Below are 21,379 nucleotides of genomic sequence, written 5' to 3'. Positions count from 1 at the left end.
TGTAATTAGAGTGTAATAAGAAGTCTTACTCTTAAAAAAAAAAAAATATGCTGCTTTAGTACTTACTAATATAATAATTTGGTAGGGAGGAAAATAATCAGACTTGAAATGTACAGCATTAAGATATTCTGAAAACATCTTTAAAACTATTCCTTTCCCTAACCTCCAAAAGAATGAAATGAAATGGGTCTCCTTTTTTCTGCTACATTTCACTAAGACTCATCACAGTTTCTTAAACTGTTTAATATGATCTTTAGTGTCCTTAGTGAGAAGTAGTGTTTTCTGTGTAATGTAATTTAAAAACATTTGCCAACATTTATATGTGTGATTATTTCATATGATATCTTTGAGGCTAAATTTTAACTCTTAAAAGATTGAAATACTTTCTGTTGTGCATTATAAGCAGGTGTTTAGTATTTCCTTTTTCTTTCCATCCACCTCCACCTTTAGCTATTTTTATACCATGTGAGAAGCAAAGCAGAGCACTTCTAAGAGACATAATTGTGTAAGATAGTAGGTTTGTTAGAAATAAAACCAGGTGCAAACTTTCCTCAGTCTTCCCATCTTTTAAAAAATTATTTTTCAGATGGTATTAAAATTTAGATGTTTATAAGTAGTAACATAAAATATATAATATGGCTCTCCAAATATATAATATTGCTCTATTGCTCTCTATACAGCTCTTCTCTGCAGTGTGGTTATAGTTTTAACCACATTGCCTTATGGGAGCTGTGCTGCTTTTTGTTTAAACGTCAATATCTATATCCTGGGGCGGTGATCTAGCATATTCAGTCTGACCTGTCACATTAGGAAAGGTTATGAAGATTTTTTTTTTCTTTTGAGACAGGGTCTCACTCTTGCCCAGCATGGAGCAGGTTGATCTCCTACTCCTCAGCTCAAGCAGTCCTCTCGTCATGGCCCCCCAACATACTGGGATTACAAGTGTGAGCCACCGCTCCTAGCCCAAAGTTTTTTGTGTTTTTTTTTTTCTTTTTTTTTTCAGTTGTTACAAAGTTATTACTGTGATCTTTTTCTTCTTCATCTGATAGGGATATAGGCAGACATTTAGCGAGTTCATATTATATTTATGTGAGAATGTTTAACTTTTGCTTTGTTAAAATCTTTTAATTAAATACCTGAAACTTCATAGTTTATTCCCCATTACTAAAGTTACTGCCCCCAAAATTAAAACAAAACAGAACAATAAATGGAAAAGCTATGCTAAGTATCTGGGCCCCTACCCCTTAAAAAAATGATGTCTTTTCTACATAAGGTGCGGAAGTGCTGACTGCACAGTTTGTACAGAAAACCAAATTGGATAGGAAAAACCAAGAAGCTCCTATTTCTAAAGATGTTCCAGTGCCAACAAATGCTAAAAGGGCAAGGAAACAAGAGAAATCTCCAGTCAAAACTGTTCCAAAGGCTAAGCCACCTGTGAAGAAATCTCCACAAAAACAGAGAGTAAATATAGTAAAAGGCAATGAGAACCCCAGAATCAGAAAGCAGCTACAACCTGGTAAGAAATATTCTTCCTATAAATTTAAACACCCCAATACAGATCTAACAGAGAGTGCAAGATAATATATTGAAATAGTGTAAGAGCAGTTGAAATGTCCCTATAATATTTTCTGTGTTTTTCAGTTCAGACATGAAAAAAAAATAAGTAAACTGGTTTCCTAATGTAAATAAATTAGGAAGGTACAAAGGCTCAAACCTTCAAAAACATAGAGTCTACTTTTTTCTTTGCAAAAAAGCCTGAACACAAATTGTCTGCAAGCATTAAAGTATCAATGGCCTTATTTATAACTAAATGCAGAAGTAGTAGTATCTGGCATTATTTTTCTGGACCATTATAATTATAAGAAGTTATAATTATCAAGAAAAGTATAAGTTTATCTGAAGAGAATTATAAACGGACTGTCCAGAACTGTCAGTAATGCAGAATCCTTTATTTGGTTTTATTTATTTATTTAGAGACAGGGTCACACTTTATAATCACTGCAACCTTGACCTCTTGGGCTCAAGGGATCCTCCCACCTCAGCCCCCTCAAATAGCTGGGCCTACAAGCACGTACCACCATGCTCAGCTAATTTTTTTGTATTTTTTTATAGAGACCAGGTTTCAGCCGGGTGCGGTGGCTCACGCCTGTAATCCCAGCACTTTGGGAGGCCAAGGTGGGTGGATCATCAGGTCAGGAGTTCCAGACCAGCCTGACCAACATGGAGAAACCCTATTTCTATTAAAAATACAAAATTAGCCAGGCATATTGGCACATGCTTGTAATCGCAGCTACTCGGGAGGCTGAGGCAGGAGAATCGCTTGAACCTGGGAGGCAGAGGTTGTGGTTAACTGAGATTGTGCCACTGCACTCCAGCCTGGGTGACAGAGCAAGACTCCGTCTCAAAAAAAAAAAAAAAAGAGAGATGGGGTTTCACCATGTTGCCTAGGCTGGTCTTGAACTCCTGAGCTCAAGTGATCTGCCTGCCTCGGCCTCCGAAAGTGTTAGGATTACGGGCACGAGCTACCGTGCCCGGCTGAGAATCCTATATTTGGTTTTAAAAGGCATTAATTTTAAAAGTAGTTTTACTGATTTAACTTTGCTTAAGTGAAGAATCAAGTTTAGTCGCATGAACTGCTCTAGTTTTGTATTTTCAACCTCTAGACATAACCTCTGTACTAGAAAGTTTTATTGTCACCTTAGTGAAACACATACCAGCTTTCCTCCCGGATCTACTTTCCTTAATTTTTCTTCCCTTTGGTATTGATTCTTTTGTGGCGTGCGTGTTATTTTTTTGTTTTATTTAACAAAGAGACTTCATTCCCTCATATCTTTCTGTGAGTTTTCTGTCTGGTTTCCCTGATTCTACTTTCTCCCTCATCTATTACTAGATTTTAGTATCTCACAGAGAGTGAGAAATCAGAGAAAGAAAGTGGATTGTTGGGTTTTTTTTTTTTTTTTTTTTAATGAAATCTTGCTCTGTCGCCAGCCTGGAGCACAGTGGCACAATCTCTGCTCACTGCAACCTCTGCCCCCTGGGTTCAAGCAATTCTCCTGCCTCAGCCTCCCTAGTAGCTGGGACTACAGGTGCATGCCCCCACACCCGGCTAATTTTTGTATTTTTAGTAGAGATGGGGTTTCATCATTTTAGCCAGGATAGTCTCAACCTCTTGACCTCATGATCTGCCTGCCTCGGCCTCTCAAAGTGCTGGGATTACAGGTGTGAGCCACTGCGTCCAGCCAGGTTTGTTTTGTTTGTTTGTTTGTTTGTTTAACTTAAGCATACCCTGAGATTCTTTAAGTTTTTTCAGATTGTTTTGTGACTGAAGATTTTTTTAGAAGCTCATCATGTCATTCAAAAACCCATATGCTGCAATTTTGGCTTCCATACCAAATTTGAGCTCTCCTGTTTGTGTCTCTTGGGAGTTTATGGTGTGGCTGCACCCTACCTCTCTGTGTTGCGCCCCTGCTGTTGCCACCATGCTCCTTCCCCTGTGGGCTATCTGTGCCTCCCCCACGCATCCTTTGCCCGTCAGGGACTCGCAGCTAGAATTTATCCCCACAGGGAGGCATTTTCTCATGTTCTGACTCTCACTAATCTCTCATTTCTTTGAGATATTTGAGAACATTATATAATTTAATTCATACTATTTTCAGATCATTTGACGTGTCTTGGTCCAGTCTTTCCAATTTGTAAACATTATGAGAATAGATAACATCTTGTGTTCCTAGCAGTGTCATTTGAATTCGTTGTACTGAATTGGCTTCAGATGTTTATTGACAAATTGATTAATGGGAGGAGGTATGTAATTGCATACTGGCAGAAAAGTGAGCCCAGAAAATTTAAAGTTTTCAAAATGTGTGTTCAAATACAGGCTGATTTGTATTGCAAATGTCTCTATGTATTATGCAGCCACATTCCAAGTTAACATTTTTAAATGACAACATTTAAATCTCTTAATTTTTTTCTTAAGCACCTATGTTAATCATTTTACTTCCTATACTTGGAATATCAAAGTTTAAGAAGGTAGATGAACCATAGCCACATTGACCTCAGTTTGAAAATTACTGATTTAAATTAGAATCAAATGATAATTTTGAAGTCAAACAGTCCTTTTATTAATGAAACTTGATTTTCTGTCCTTTTTATTCACTAAACTTTTTTTTAGTGTAGTTCCTTTGGCATTGTCTTATGTATGTATTAAATAGAAATTATTGGTGGTGTATTTTTTTATTGAGAACCTGTAACACGTCAATAATTGGGTGATTTATGTGAGACTGTAATATATTTATTAAACTACCATTTTTCTTTATTTTAATACAGTATTTTTTATATTAGGCCTTACTGATAAGTAGTGTTTTGTGTAAGGGATAAGTAGATGGAGGCCGTAATAACAAAGATAGAATGAAATTAGCATCAGATCACAAAATTAATTTTGTTTCCAGTATACCTTATGGGGCTAACAAGACAATTATCTGCTTTGGGTCCTTTTCATCCACCTGTCCCCTTTGGGTTTGCTGTTTTAAATAAAAACTGGGCAGTGGTTGATTAGCTTAACCCTTTCTCCATGTATGTGCATGCCCTTCTCTTTCTAATTGGTGACATCATAGGCTGGAGCTTTCTTCTCTTTAAATGTGTTACTCATTGGCCTTGGCTGACAGGTTGTTAACTTATTTTGGGCCTGCTACTATGATAAAGAGGGACACAGTTGGCTTTTCTGTTCATCTATCTACCTGCAGCAGAGAATCATTGCCTAGTAGAGTTGTGAAGTTTATCCTTCATAATAACAGCATTTAGGAAGGAATAATTAACATATTGAAAATACCTAGGGAAACCACTAGCAAATGTAAATATTCTGATTAAGGGCATTTGGATAGATTTGATTATCTATAAAAAGGAACATTGTCAGTAGATTTGCTCTTTCTTGGATAATGTAAAAGGGCAATGTTTTTGGTAATGAAAGTAAAAGTTTAAAAGGTAATGGAATTAATTGATGATTCTGAATACTCATGACTTTTCTAATTTTTTATTTCTATCACATCATGTAATTAAAGATCAATATAGTTAAAATCATTTGAACTTAGATGTTTTCTCTAATAAATCACTTGTTCAGGGAAATGATTCCTGAGAAAGTACGTTAGCAAACTCTAATACACACTTGAAACTTCTACATTCCTGTCCTTATTAGATTGTAAGCTCCCCAAGGGCAGGACTCTCATCTTTTTTTTGTTTTTTTTTTTTTTCTGTTTGTACATTTTCTGAGCTGAGCTGTATGTCTTGTGTGTAGATCAGTTCATATGTTTTTGAAAGGTAATTTCTTTCTAAATTAATGTACACATTCCTTAAGACTTGTCCCTCTGGTTTAACACATTATAATCTGAGGGTTGAAAGAGACCTTAATCTAATAGAAAATTTTAATATGCTATATATTACAAGTTTTATCTGAGGGTTGGAAGAGACCTTAATCTAATAGAAAATTTTAATATGCAATATATGTAACATAAGTTTTTCTCAAACATGTTGAGTTAACCATCATAGTAATATGGCAGAGAATTAATTCTGTGACAAGCAAACATCTCTCTTTTTTTTTTTCTTTTATACTGAAGTCAAAGGAGAAGCCGCTTCAAAGCTTCAATCAGAAATTTCAAGAGATGGTCAAGAAGATGGGATTAGCATAAATAGCATTCAACCAGAAAATACCACAGTGGCACACAGTGATCTTCCTGAAAACTCCATTGTCAATTATGACTCCCAGGCCCTGAATATGTTAGCCGATCTAGCGTTAAGTTCTGCTACTTCTTCCACACCGGTATCTGAGCCTAGAAATCTTCACTGTTCCTCTGAATTGCCACAAAATGATGTTTTGCTCTCTAAAGAAAATTCTTTGCGAGGTACATCTGACCATGAATATCACAGAGGAGTTAAAAGTCAAAAAGGCGAATTACTCCCTAACCCATCTTCTGATAGGAAGAGTAATTCTGAGTCAGACTTAATTGTTAGCCAAGATGAAGAAAGCTTGGTTCCTTGTAGTCAGGCCCCTGCTAAAGCCCAGTCAGCACTTACTGAGGAAATGCTGGAATCTTCAGATGCAAGTAAAAGCTCTTCTGTTTCTGTGGAACATTCTTATGCCCTGCTCCTTAGAGAACATTCAAAGAAAAATCTACAGGAGAGAGAGATACCAAGCCCTGTGTTTCCCAAGAATGGGACAAAAAGCCCTGAAGCAGTAACCCCAGTGGGGAAAGTCATGCCATTTCGGCATCAGCCAGGTCTTTTGCTTCAGCAAAAGCCTCCTGACGAGCCCGTGGTGAAGCCCAAGGATCGACCAGCGTCTTCCCGTGTGAAAAAATCTTCTTGCTCTCGTATAGTGTTTAGCTGTGATGACTCCGTTAAGATCACTTTCAAATGTGAAACAGAATATGCATTCAGCTTAGATAGCAAATATACCAACAACTCACTGGAGAAAACTGTAGTAAGAGCATTACATGGGTGAGTATGAGTGAAACTTGGTGAAAACGGATGAAATTTTTCTGTTGAGATGAATGTAGTGAGATGGGGAAACTTGTGCCAAACTCTGGAGAAGGAGAAAGAAGTGTGTGTAAAACCAGAAATTTGATAATAACATCAAGCAAACATGTTTCCTGGCAATAAAGAGTAACAGGCTGGCTTTCCCCTTGTGCTCATGTGGAGAACTTTTTAAAGATAATTTTAGCCTAATGAGTAGCTTTCCAATTTGCAATGCTCCTTCGTAAGCCCTTGTGGCTTTCGAATTTCAATTTTTAGATGAGATCTTAATGTAAAATAGTGTGAGATTTAGAAATAATGCTTTACAGACTGAATTCCAGAAGAAACATTTTCAAAATCACTTGTAGCTTGGTAAATTGGTCAGATTGATAGGAGTAAGCAGTTTCACATAAGATTGTTCTATAGATCTCCCTTAAGAAGGAATCAAGGCAATAACAACAGAGCAGTGACCAGCACCGTCTTTGGAGTATAGACCAACCTAGGTTTGAACCCGGGTTCTTTCCCTTTCTTACCTCCTGTGATCCTGGGCAAGTGTCTTACTTCTGGACAGTGCTTCTTAATTGCGTGTGCTGCTCATCTAGAGATTTCACTGAACTGCAGATTCTGATGCATTCTCCTCGGGGAGAGACCTGACATTCTGCATTTCTAAAGATTTTCAGGTGATACCAATGGTGGATGACAGTCTGTCGCCAACGCTTAACTATGTAGCTGTATCCTGAGGTTACATATATTGGGATTTTTGCACAGTGACTGGCCAGTAGTAATAATAAATGGTAACCATTACTGTTAGCAAGAAGCACTCGTTAGCTACGTGAAATGACATTCAGCTCCCTATTAATGAACTATTTCACATCTGACTATATGGACTCTACAGCTGTCAGGCTTTCTTCCGTGCACATGTTCATATATACTCATAAAGGTCATTTCCTAGAACTTCCTGTTTAGCTGTTGCCCAACTCTGCAGCCCCCCTAACTTATCGTACTCCGGCGATCTGCCATCCTTTTGCCTGCCAGAGGGCCAGAAATGTTTTCTGTCTCCCTTTACAGTTTCAGGATATTTTTCAGAACTATAATCTGAAAATAGTATAGTTCTGTTGAATTGCCCAGAGAGATATTTTATCTTCAGACTTTCTCAGCTATTAGAAGAGAGACACAAAAATGGAAAATAAATGAATCAGCCAGACTTAGCAAAAGCATGGTGATGAGGATTTGGGTATTGGTGAAACCATTTCTCCAATAAGTATTTTGTGTCCAGAGTGAATTTGTATGACGTAAAAGACACGTGCTACCCATGTTCAGATCATGGTTCTGCCATAGAGGTTTTGTGATTTGAAGGAAGGCAGTTACATGTTCTGATTCTCAGTTCCCGTCTCTGTAAAATGAGTGGGTTAGATTGATAATTGTTAAGTCACTTACATATATTCATGTTTCATATCTATAAATTTTTAAAATAAAAACAAAAGGTTAATGTTGGAGGCACTTGCTTATGATAAGGTAATCAACTAAAATAACCATTTTCAATGATTTTCATGTGTTCTTTCTGTAAACTCTTAGGCCCTGGAATACTGATTTGCCTGATAATGTGGAAGAAGTGAAGCTTTTACTTCATATGTGGGTAGCTCTGTTTTACAGCAATCAGAACAAAGTCATACGATCTTCCCGAAAGGTTGTAGAACACAGCAACCCAGCAAAATATGTGTCTCTAAATAGCACGTTAGAATCTCGTGAGCTCAGTGAAATTGAGGAGTCCCTTGGTTTGGAAAGATGTTCTGCAGACCCTCTTTTGGAGACTAACGAAATTTCCAGGGCTCATGCTGCTGAAGTGTCCTTCCATGATGCTGACTGCTTGCTTCCTTTCATTAAAACACCACTTACCCAAGGCTTGGAACTCTGTGAACACAATGAACAGAAAAAAACTCTTGCAAGAAAGTGTCATCCAGACACCCTAGAAAACCAGGATTTCGTCTGTTATAATAATGAGGTACGTTAAGCTGAATACTGTTAAATGTTGGCATTATTTTTGAAGAAAAAAAACGTTTATATGTAAAATCACATTCAAAACAAGGCATTTTTAAATTTTAGGACAGTGAATTCTCAAGTTATGTAAAGAACTATTACACCAAAAACTTAGTTTTCATGAAGTGTCATCGAATTGTGTGCAGGTAGAGCTTACCTGCCATCCTGATTGAAAAAAAACAGAGTAGAAAAGTGTCATAGGGTCCACATGACCTGGGAGCCCACCATAATTTGAGGCAAATTGCTTACTTGCTTAATTTTTAAAAGAGGTGACTAATGCCTATCATGTCTTATGTAGAATATTGTTTAAGGATCAAATATAGCAATAATAAATATTAGACATACTTTGATAAACCTTAAAGTAAACTAAAATTATTTCTATTAAAATTATGTTTGAAGACAGATGCTGGAGTAATAAAATGCCAGACCTGTGAGAGAAGACCCATTGCAAATAACTATTTGTAAATATGGAAAGTATACTTCGTTTTGTTCCATTGTTCTCAACTGACATTCAGCCAGGCCAGATAATCCAGATTTTACCTGGAGCAAATCTCAAAGTTGTTAACAAAATTCTAAGCAAATGAGTTGATAAAATTACCTATCTTTTAAAGCTTTCACCCCAAATTTATTCTAGAATAATATTGCTCGAGTTTGGGCAGCATCTGTGATTCCTGTCTTAACAAAGAGTAGACAGTGTTCCTATACCGGGGTCACTGGGGACTTGGAGGTCCTTGGGTGAGCCTCACAGAACTGGTGAATATCTTCAAGTGATTGTCATCATCATGAGAATTAAAGATTTCTGAGTCACTGTGTGCCAGATAGTGAGTGTTCTAAGCCCTTCACTCACATGAACTCAGTTCATTCTCAAATAAGTTAACGACTACTAATCTCCCCATTACACAGATGACAAAACTAAAGCACAGAGAAGTAAAGAAATTGCCTAAGGTCACATAGAAAATTGTCAAGCCGAGATTCCAGTCTAGAAAACCTAAACGTTAACTATGTATGTGCCTTTTTTTTTTCCTAAAGATGGGGTTCAGCAGTTCCATCCTGTTCTCAAAGAATTACGTAAAATCCAGTTAAGAATCACCACCTTAGAATCAGAAAATCCAGTTTAATCAGAGAGGTTTAGATTAAAATGTATATACATGCTAGTTTCTTATAAAATACCATTTGTTGTGGTAATATGTAATTAACTATCATCAGTACTAATTTTAGCAATGACTTTGGCAAGCCTGACTGTTCAAATCAATGATTCCTAACAATCTCCTTAGTATGTACTTACATAGGTTTTGGTTTTTTGTCATCTTGCTGAATGCTGTGCCTGTACTTGAAAGGCACACATGTACGCTATCACACTCCCTCCACCAGTTGGCACACTGGAATGTGAAGGGGATTCTGGCATGATAGCCACTAGAAACCAAGAGCATGTTGCTGCTAATCATGTGTTCAGTTGAGCACTCTTTCTGAATTATCAGACTTTATTTTAGAAGCATTACACTTTACCTGTAGTAAAAATATATCGAAATATAAATATATCAAGATTGTCACGATTTGCATTTCACTAAGAGTACAGTCATGGTGAGATTTAGGACTGAGGCTAAACGTTAACCAGCCACATGATTGGGAGGGCCGTTAAAGTTCTCAGAAGGACACTGACTATCGAGACTTTTCTAAAACTCTGGTGTCTCAGCCCCATGCTGCTGACTCTGACTCTGTTTTTTTGTTTTGCTTTGGGAAGAAGTCTTAACTCTCGTCCCCCCAGGCACTATCTCAGCTCACTGCAACCTCTGCCTCCCGGGTTCAGCTGATTCTCCTGCCTCAGCCTCCCAAGTAGCTGGGATTACAGGCGCCTCCCACCACACCTGGCTACTTTTTATATTTTTAGTAGAGACGGGGTTTCACCATGTTGGCCAGGCTGGTCTCGAACTCCTGACCTCAGGTGATCTGCCCACCTCGGCCTCCCGAAGTGCTGAGATTACACAACTGAGATTTTGTTTTGTTTTGAGACGGTGTCTCTGTCGCCCAGGCTGGAATGCAGTGGTGTGATCTCGGCTCACTGCAGCCTCTGCCTTCCGGGCTCATGTGATTCTCCTGCCTCAGCCTCCCAAGTAGCTGGGACTACAGGTGTGCACCACCGCGCCTGGCTAATTTTTGTATTTTTAGTAGAGACGGGGTTTCCCCATGTTGGCCAGGCTGGTCTGGAACTCCTGACCTGAGGCAATCCACCTGCCTCGGCCTCCCAAAGTGCTGGGATTACAGGCGTGAGCCACTGCCCCGGCCAGAAATTGTTTAAAATCTTTGTTTTGTTGTATTTTGTTTTGTTTGAGACAGAATCTCATGAGCCACTGCCCCGGCCAGAAATGGGTTTGTTGGTTTGGTTTGGTTTTTTTTGAGACTGCAGCCTCTGCCTCCTGGGTTCAAGTGACTGTCTGCCTCAGCCTCCCAAGTGCTGGGATTATAGGCGCATGCCACCACACCTGGGTAATTTTTATATTTTTAATAGAGACTAGGCTTCACCATGTTGGCCAGGCTGGTCTTGAATTTCTGGCCTAACGTGATCCGCCCGCCACAGCCTGCCAAAGTTTTGAGATTACGGGCCTGAGAGGCCACGCCCTACCTAAGACAGAACTGTTTTTAACAAGAGATTTTGAACACAGTTCCTGATTTCCAACATGTACGCTTCAAGACATGGCAGGCAGTTTGTAAGCATGGTGTTTCCAGCATTGCAGAGGTATGATCAGTTGTATCATCAGTTCATTTTATCATATGCTGGACAAGACCATGCTCGAGGCTTTCAATAAAACAAAAAACAAACACCAACCTGTTTATGAGGTTATCAGAACTGTCCTGAGATGGTAGCTCTGCTAATGTTTAACCTAAATCCTGCTTGCTACTGTTTAAATCAGTTCCTTTTAGTTCAGTTTATGAATGCAAACCACATTGATAAGTTTTTAATTGCCCTGTACAATAGAAGGTATTAAGATGAGAAAGAATCTCCAGTTTTATGCAAAAAAAGATAGTTAAGGGATGAGGGGCCTTTATTTACTAGAATCAAGGTATTCTGAGTACAGGGGATAGTAATTAATTTACTCTGTTGCCTCATGGGAGAGTTTCAGATGATGGTGTACTTATGGTCTAATTGAAAACGGATGTTAAAAATGTTATTCTTTACTTTTTAAAAATTATCTTTTAGGCTGGGCACGGTGGCTCACACCTGTAATCCCAGCACTTTGGGAGACTGAGCTGGGTGGATCACCTGAGGTTAGGAGTTTGAGTCCAGGCTGGCCAACATGGCTAAACCTCATCTCTACTGAAAATACAAAAATTAGCTGGGTATGGTGGCATGCGCCTGTAATCCCAGCTACTCGAGAGGCTGAGGCAGAGAGTCACTTGAATCCGGGAGGCAGAGGTTGCAGTGAGCCGAGATCACTCCACTGTACTCCAGCCTGGGTGATAAAGCAAGACCCTGTCTTAAAAAAAAAAAAAATTAATCTAATTTATTAAAAACCAAATTGAATGCTTTTTCTCTAGTGGTACACTTCTGGATTAAGCGGTGCTAAGTAGCAAACAGGCTGCATTTAAAGTCTTAAATTGTCAGTCTAGTTATTTTTCTTCCAAAAAGCTCATTTAAAAAGAGGAAAAAAGGTTCAAAGTTCAGAAAGTTTTGGAGTTCTCCTCTGTGTATGATTTTAAAGAAAACAAATCCCATTGGGGGTATTTTAAGCTTGTCTTTAAAAGAGGGATTTGCTTGATTTGTACCCTGTGATATTTTCAGCTAGAAAATTCAAAAGAACATTCACAAACTAAAATTAATTTCTATCTTTTCTGTTCTTCACATGTACATATAATTGTATAAAAAACATTTTATGTGACTGATTTTTTTTTTTTTTTTACTTTGGCCATTTCAGGTAATTGGGGAAGAAGCTAAACAAGAATCATTAGATAAACTGGAGACTTCTAATCTTGTGCTTTCTGGTATTGGAAGTACACGAACTAATGGACCCTCTGTTCCTAATGAAGAAGAAATTGTTCAGCCACTGGATAGCACAAGAGTGGCTTCTTACAGTGGCACAGTTACTCAAACCACATTCACCAGGACTTATGATGGGACTGGTAGTCAGCCAGTGATATGTCAGAGCTCTGTGTGTAGCACCCTTCAAAACAAAGTGGATGTTCCTGATGCAGCAATGCAAACAAAAACAGGTACTTTACAGGACCTTGTCCAACATGGCAGCCCCGTAAACAATGAATGTCACCCTTCCTTGGAAAGAAAGGATGATAATATGGAGTGTGCAGTGATTAATCCAGAACCAGTTACTCTCATCTTTGAAAAAAATGCACACGTACCATTACAGACAGAAGGTGTAAATACAGCTGATGAACCTACAACCTTTAATAAGGAGTTGATTAAGCAAGTATCACCTGCTGCAAGCCTTAGACATCCTGTATCCACCTCGGAAAAGGCACAAACACAAGGCCTGAGGGACATTCCCTCTCTAGTAGTTGCAGGACAGAAAGGCTCTAAGTACCTTTGTGCCTCCTCAGTAGGTAGAGAAACACTTGATAAAGAAGTGTGTTCATTACAGAAAGAGATGCATCTTCCAGTCTCATTACCGTCTGATAAAGCAATGGTAATGGAGGCATTATCATTAGTTAAAAGTTCTAGTTATCTATTACCGAGTGAAGAAGTGAGGTGCACTCAGAATTTCCTTTCTCAGACTCAGAGTCTCCTCAGCCTGTCTTCAGAAGGGCTTGTAGAACCGACACAGATTGAGGTGGACTCATCATCAGCCTCTACCACCTTGGGAAAGCAGTGTTCACTTAACTGCATTTCATCAGGATGCCACACATCAGGTGACTCTTTAGAACTGAGGAAGAATGACAAGAATGGTCCAAACACTGAAAATATGAATTTTGAAGAGTTTGATTCAGTATTTATCAAACAAAGGAGGCTGGCTGTGAGTAGAGAGGTCAGCCTAGAGTTATCAGAGGAAGATTCTAACATTGACTTAGCTCTAACAATATCACCACCTACAAGTCCCAGAGAAGAAATGCCAGCTGGTGAAATAGAGCAATTTGAAGAGGCCCCCTTTTCAAATTTAGAACTTCAGGATGTAGCTGAGGAAATAGGTGAACCAGAAGACGTGGCTCTCACAGAAAGCAGAGAAGTGAATTCTGCTGACAATGTGTCAGTATATCCCACAGTGTCAGAAGAACCAGTAGAAAATAAGGAGAGAAAGGGGGATAATTTACAACCAGTTACTGTAATACTTTCTAAAGAAAATTGCACCCTTGAGATTGCAGAGGAAATTAATGTGACCTCTGATTTTCCCTTTGATTCTGTAATTGAGGAAGTATCACCAGCTTCTAGTCCTGAACCTCCAGTACCAGTTAAAGAGACACGACCATATCAGGCTGTGACTCCATGCATTTTAAAACTTCATGGTACACAGTGTGAGAAGAGCAATCGAATCTCCCAGCGTGTGTCAGAAGACTTAGGCGTAACAGAAAAAGAAAAATTTTTTGTTGGTCCTACCCATCCAGTGGGGCAAGATAACTTTACCCAGGTACAACAAATGCAGGTCTCTGCTGAAATGCCTCTAATATTAACTGACCATCCAGGAAGAACAGGTAGACCGACCTTTCCTGGTAAAGTAACTGAGGAAATTGTCTCAAGTGTGCATGATGAGGGTTTATCTTTCTCAGGAAAGGTGCAGTGCTATGGTAGGGAGTTAAACCAGCCTGCCTCAGCTGCCGAATACACAGGTGACTTCAGTCCTTCTCCTGAAAAACTGGCAAAATCAGGAAATCCATTGCAGCCAATTAGAGTAGAAAACAGAAATTTGGACTTAAAACATCTTGTCTTGGAGTCCAGTGAACCTCCATTTAGTCCTAGAAATGTTACTGAAAATATGTCTTTGTCTGACACATTGGTTTCCACAGCTGCACCAAGTGGTGTAGTAGAACAGCAGACTAGCCCTAAAAGCAGTCAGAACAATCTCTTTACCAGTGACTTGAAAACAGATGAAGGCATTTATCTGCAGATGAAGTCCTTGACAACTGCCTCAGTTGATGGAGCTTATTCTACACAGGGATGCATGTGCTCAGTGGTCCCCACACTTTGTTCTTCCTCAGACAGTGCTACATTAACCCATTATGTAAGACCAATAAATGCAGAGCCAGCATTTCAAGCACAGGAAATACCAGCAGTCAGAATGGCCAGTTTGCTTAAGAAGGGTGAAACTGAAACTGAGTTACATAAAGAAATCACAGGTCTAGGCACTGCTGGCCCTCAGTCCAACACCAAATCTTCTCTAAAAGGCGAACGCAAAGCCATCCACACACTGCAAGATGTGTCAACATGTGAAACAAAGGAGCTGTTGAATGTTGGGGTTTCCTCCCTTTGTGCTAGTCCCTACCAAAATACAGCAGACACCAGGGGAAATCTCAGTAAAGAGCCTTTGGCCTCCTTTGTTTCAGAATCCTTTGATACTTCTGTTTGTGGAATATCCACAGAGCACATAGAAATTGAGAACAGTGGGGAGGGGCTCAGGGCTCAGGCTGGTTCTGAAACCCTAGGCAGAGATGCAGAGGTCAGTGGGAATTCCGACATGCACTGTGAACTGCTTTCTGGAGATTCTGATCTAGACCTGATTGGTGATTGTAGAAATCCCAAATGCAATTTGGAGGATTCTTGTACTTTAAGAGGTAGTTACACCAGGAAAAAAGAAGATGTTCTCACAGATGGCTGTGAGTCATCGTTGAACTTCCACAAGCACTACCAAGGGGACTGGGGCTGCTCTAGCCAGGTTCCAGGCATGGAGACGAGCCTCCCTCCCGGGCACTGGACCACTAGGGTAAAGAAAGAAGAGAAGTGTGTGCCGCCTTACGTCCAAATCCGAGATCTCCACGGGATCCTCAGGACTTACGCCAACTTCTCTGTAACAAAAGAGCTCAAAGACACCATGAGAACTTCACACAGCCTGAGGAGGCACCCGAGTTTCACTGCAAACTGTGACCCGCCCAGCCCCTGGACAAGCACTTGGCAGGTGGCAGACGACCTCACCCAGAACACTTTGGACCTGGAGTATCTGCGTTTTGCACATAAGCTAAAACAGACCATAAAGAATGGGGATTCTCAGCATTCTGCCTCCTCCGCCAGTGTCTTTCCAAAGGAGTTACCAACCCAGATCTCCACTGGTGCTTTCCCTTTGACAAAAATATCTGAGGCCCCAATTCTGCATCCTGCACCTAGCAGCAGAAGCCCCCTTCTGGTAACAGTTGTGGAGTCAGATCCCAGACCACAGGGGCAGCCCAGGAGAGGCTACACAGCCAGCAATCTGGACAGCTCTTCCTCTTGGAGAGAGAGAGATAGTCATAATAGAGATCCTACAAATTCTCAGAGAAATCAGACTGTTTCATTCCACCTTAACAAACTGAAATACAACAGTACTTTGAAGGAATCTCGGAATGATATTTCACTTATTCTCAGTGAGTATGCCGAATTCAACAAGGTAATGAAGAATAGCAACCAAGTCGTTTTCCAAGACAAAGAGCTAAATGATGCTTCTGGAGAAGCCACTGCTCAAGTGTTGTATCTGCCTTTCCCAAGACGGTCAATCTCCTTTGAAGACATAATCATAGAGTTGTGCGCCAATTTGCACGTCAAACTAAAAAGTGTTGTGAAAGAGGCTTGTAAAAGTACCTTCCTGTTCTACCTTGTCGAAACAGAAGACAAATCATTCTTTGTAAGAACAAAGGTAAAGTGCCAGTCATGTCTTACATACTATTTTAATTGCTAATTTTAGTTTTAGAAATAATAAATTTAGCATATTAGCCATCAAAAAGAAATCATGGTATGATATAGGATTTAAATTTCATAGCTTAGTCTTTACCTGCATACTAAATGTTTTCCTGCAGGATCTGCCATTTGTACTATATTTGAAAATTAGTATTATGTTCCAGAATTAGGGCAGTGACTAATTTTTTTTTCACAAAAAGTTACCAGTGTACACATGCCCGTACTTCAAATGTAAATACAAACACATTCCAATGTTAAAATACAGATTTTTTGATAAGTATTATTACCTGTGTTCCTCCATTAGTGTAGATTGTCAAGTAGGACTTCTTCTGGTTTTGGATGTATTTTTCTTTTAATTTGAATGTTATGGTGAGTACACGGAGTAATATAGTCCTTAAATTTAAGTAATGGAACCATGGTGAAATTCTGGCATGGGCGGAGCCAGAACCTGTCTTGATTCACCATTAACTTCATTGTTTTATCCTTCCAGAATTTATTTCTCTTCTATTTAGGTTATAGACAGCATTTTTAAAAATTTATTGTTTTTAATTTCAAATTTACATAAAGGTTGCCGAAATAGTACCCTTTACCCAGATACCCCAATGTTAACATTTCTGAACCATTTGCAAATGTGTTGCACACACAGTGTCCCATTACCTCTTGATACTTAAATGTATATTACCTGAGTTCAAGGATATTCATCTTTTTAACCACTGAACAACCCTATACATCAGGATGTTAATACAATATTAATTAATGTGACCATCTCCACCAACATCATCTAGGTCCAGGATCATAGGTGTCTAGAATTGTCATGTCTTCAGTCTGCAAGAGTTCCTCTATTATTCCTTATCTTTTATGACCTTAACAGTTTTGAAGATCGTAAGCCAGTTATTTGGTAGAATTTCCTTCCATTTGTGTTCATGTGTTGTTTCTCCATGACTTAGGCGTTTTAGGTGAGAATACTCAGATATCATGTGCTGCTCTTCTCAGTGCGTTAATTGTGTCAGGAGGCACCAATTGATTGATCCCCTTACTGGTATATTAACCTTTTCACTTGGTTAAGATGATTTCTACCAGGTTTCTCCAATGTAAAGTTATGTTGAACTTAGTAATAAGTTGGAAGATACTTGAGACTGTATAAAATCCTATTCCTTATCAGACTTTTATCCACTAGATTTAACATCAACTGGTGATTCTTATCTGAATCAGTTATTACTATGATGATTGCCAAATAGTGATACTGAAATTCCATCAGATTCCTTCTGCATTTCTTAGTTGGCATTCTGCTGTAGAATAGAGCTTTCCCTTATTTTCCATTTATCTGTTCATTTGCTTATCTGTATCACTATGGACCATGGCATTTTGTTTTACTTAAAGGGTTATCATCTGTTTCCTCATTATTTTAATACTTAGATTGTCCCAGACCCAGCCAGTGGGAGTCCCTTTAATTTAAAGTTGGCTTCTGTGTCCTTTTGACAATTTGCCATAATTCTTTGGGCACTTCTTTACTTTGGGGTGTAACATAATATTCCAGGCTTATCTTGTATTTTCCTTGCCCTTACTTTGAAGCCAAGCATTTCTCCAAGGAGCTGTGACTCTTTAGTGAAGAGTGGCATTTAGAATCACCGTCTAGGTACTGGGTGAATGAACTCAGTGCCACTTGGTGTCTTTGCTTCTAGGTCCTCTCAGCACACAAAGCCAATAAATATACATATGTACATACATATATGTACATCTCTAGGTATAAAAAGCAAAAACAGAGGAGTTCACACTCATCCCCAATTCTGGTCCAGTACTGGCAGGTTTGTGCTAGCCTTCTCCATGTGTGGAGCTCCCTTCTCTGAGGTTGACTGTTTATCCTCAGTGTTTTGACTTATTATCCCTCCCAAGTCCCCCTCCCCGATCCTCCTCCCAACCCCAGGTATAATGAGACCCCTCACTGAGGCACTAACCCTGACCTCCCCAAACTCCCTGACCTGAGGGGCCAGCTGCCCTCCCCCACCCTTGCAGCAGAAAGCTCTATTCAGATGCCAGCAGTCCTGTTTAGTATCTACCCCAGAGCCCCAGCGTGTCCAGGTGGGGTGGGGGGATGTGGCTTTTTTGGCATGATTCTTACAGTCTAATGGGACAGGAAAACACTGATTAAGAGAGTCACACCAATAAATGTAAAATGAAAGTGATGGTAAATGTGACACAGGTGCCACGAGGACGCATTGAGGGTGGTTGGCCTGGCCGGGGAGGTCTTTCCTCAGGAAGTGCTGCAGCACAAGAAGCAGAGCATAAGGGGTCTGCAGGCGTGTGCAGAACTGGACATGCCGTATGTCGGTTCCACATGCCCGCTAGGTCTGTCATAGACTTCACTTACATCACCTCTGCTGATTTCCTGTGCTAATTCCCGATTGCCACATGGCGAGTCCATGGGCGCTGGATTACTGCGTAACGAGTTACTTAGTAATGAGGGACATGTGTCCCTCATTGTCACAGTGTCCCCTGGGTGCACTTCTGATCTGGAGTACAGAGGCCACTGCGGAAACCACAGAGCTGCCTAAAGATTTCTTGGTCTGCCCAGCTTTTCTCATATGGAGGTGTGTAGCTGGCACACACACCACAGGGAGCAGCCTCCTGGTGCTGGAGGGCTGGTCAGAGCCAATGAGCCATGTCAGCCAGAGGCTCGGGCTGGGCTGTGGGAGAGAACAGCCTCACGCACGCCTCCTGTGGCAGTGGCAGGGCCTTGAGTCACACTGAGCCATTTAGACTTCATCCTGAGGTCGCTAGGAGCCACTGGAAAGGTTCTGTTGAGTTTTTTTACCCCTAACCACTAGACGACCAGAGATAAAGTTTTCTAAAAAATCTTTTTAAAGGTTTTTTTTTCCAAGTGAAGCAGGCAGAGTAGGGATTTTTAAAAATCTTTAAAAACTGGTTGTGATTCTTTGTAAAAGATCTTTTAAACAAGTAGCATCATATTTGCATTTTAGAGCGATATCTTAGCAGATGGAGAACAGATTGGAAAAATGATAGTCGCTGCCTTAACATGAAACTCCATTGTTGCTAGAGTCAGCAACACTGTTCTTCTGCAAGATGGCTCGTATTTTGAGTCAACTAAATATTACTGTAAATGGTCTATTGTCTTTGCTCTAAGTTCCTTGTCATTTTGGTAAGTAGCACTGTAGTTGAAAAGATACTGAATGATCTTCACGCTCTTCAGTCTTTCTGTAGGCCCTCAGCCTCCAAAAGCAATCTGGAAATCAGTTTAGTTTTTTTCTTTTACCTTGAATTACGGTTAATTTTATTTAATTAAACATCCTATACCCTGACATGAGCTAGAGTGACTCTAGAATCAACCAAGTTAGCATCATGGTCACGTACATGTTTTGGCACAGTGAGCAAAATACTTGGTTTCTTTTAGCTTCCATCTTCTCAAAAAGCAACAGAGGGTGCAGTGACTCACGCCTGTAATCCCAGCACTTTGGAAAGCTGAGGCAGGTGGATCACCTGAGGTCAGGAGTTGGAGACCAGCCTGGCCAACATAGTGAAACCTTGTCTCTACTAAAAATACAAAAATTAGCCGGGTGTGGTGGTGCGTGCTTGTGGTACTCAGGAGGCTAAGGCAGGAGAATCACTTGAACCCAGGATGTAGAGGTTGTAGTAAGCCACTGTGCTCCAGCCTGCCCCACAGAGCGAGACTCCACAACAGAGCAGTAATCTTAGTTCTCACTTCCTTTCCAGATGAAGTGATACAACTTTCATGAAGAAGAGAGTATAGCAATGCTAAAGTTTTATTCATAGCAGGAGTTGTTTGTTTTTGAGACGAAGTTTTGCTCTTGTTGACCAGGCTGGAGTACAGTGACGTGATCTCGGCTCACTGCAGCCTCCACCTTCTGGTTTCAAGTGATTCTCCTGCCTCAGCCTCCCGAATAGCTGGGATTACAGGCGCATGCCACCACGCCCGGCTAATTTTTGTATTTTTAGTAGAGACGGGGTTTCACCATGTTGGCCAGGCTGGTCTCAAACTCCACAGCAGGAGTACTTCTAGATTCATAATATTTTATCACATAGTGTCACTGTTTACAACAGAAAATAACAAATGTGCAAAGGTAAAACTACTTGTCAACCAAGAAAGTGGACACATTCCAAAATAAACTTGAGAGTAATGTACTATAAAGAGCAAAATGTTATTTTATATGTAAATTTTTTAATTTAATAAGAGGTGGAGTGTCACTACTATGTTGCCCAGGCTGGTCTTGAACTCCTGGCCTTAAGCAGTCCTCCCACCTTGGCATCCCAAAGTGCAGGGATTGCAGGCATGAGCCACCATGCCTGGCCCAAAATGTTTTTAAAAGCTCAGAAACGTATCTTGGATAATCCTTTTGTCCTGGAGAATCTGGAAGCATTAATTAGTAATGGGATGTTAGGCCCACTAGGGCATGTTTGAAAGACCCTTCCTTACTGTTGAAATCTGAGGGTGTGACAGAGTAACCCAGACCACCACAGGATTTGGTGAAAATGTATCCATTCACATAATTTGTTAGTCAAATTAATGAAAACTAGAGATTTATGCTTAGATATTTCAGTAAACTCTTCGTTAAATCTCATAATTTTTTTGAAAATCATACCATATATTTTGAATGAATTGAAATAGTCAAAATTTGAGTTGTTTAAAGATCCAAGGGAGCCGCGCAGTGGCTCACACCTGTAATCCCAGCACTTTGGGAGGCCAAGGCAGGCGGATCGCTTGAAGTCAGGAGTTCCAGACCAGCCTGGCCAACATGGTGAAACCCCTTCTCTACTAAAAATGACAAAAATAAGCCAGGCGTGGTGGTGGGCACCTGTAATCCCAGCTTCTTGGGAGGCTTAGGGAGGTGAATCACTTGAACCCAGGAGGCGGAGGTTGCAGTGAGCCGAGATCTCACCACTGTACTCCAGCCTGGGTGACAGAGCGTCTTACTCAAAACAAAAAAACAAAAACAAAAACAGAAATCTTTCTTTCCGCCGGGCGCGGTGGCTCAAGCCTGTAATTCCAGCACTTTGGGAGGC

General features: G+C 40.1%; 1 protein-coding gene across 10 annotated transcripts in view; it reads left to right on the top strand.

Moving 5' to 3' along the window:
• TASOR2 (transcription activation suppressor family member 2) overlaps positions 1-21,379 on the top strand; it is an 80,087-nt gene that overhangs the window by 49,925 nt on the left and 8,783 nt on the right. For 8 of the 10 annotated variants that reach the window (XM_023230511.3, XM_023230510.3, XM_023230506.3 and 5 more), the window contains 4 exons: positions 1,274-1,516; positions 5,607-6,486; positions 8,077-8,503; positions 12,450-16,301. In XM_023230511.3, the coding sequence (XP_023086279.2) occupies positions 1,274-1,516; positions 5,607-6,486; positions 8,077-8,503; positions 12,450-16,301 (5,402 nt within the window). The remainder of the gene's footprint in view (positions 1-1,273; positions 1,517-5,606; positions 6,487-8,076; positions 8,504-12,449; positions 16,302-21,379) is intronic. The other 2 variants (XM_023230504.2, XM_023230505.2) reach the window with 1 other exon arrangement.

Source organism: Piliocolobus tephrosceles, chromosome 9 (assembly GCF_002776525.5).
Source record: "Piliocolobus tephrosceles isolate RC106 chromosome 9, ASM277652v3, whole genome shotgun sequence".
Taxonomy (NCBI): Eukaryota; Metazoa; Chordata; class Mammalia; order Primates; family Cercopithecidae; genus Piliocolobus; species Piliocolobus tephrosceles.
The sequence above is the reverse complement of the archived record's forward strand: the minus strand, read 5'-3'. Positions and strand labels throughout refer to the sequence as shown.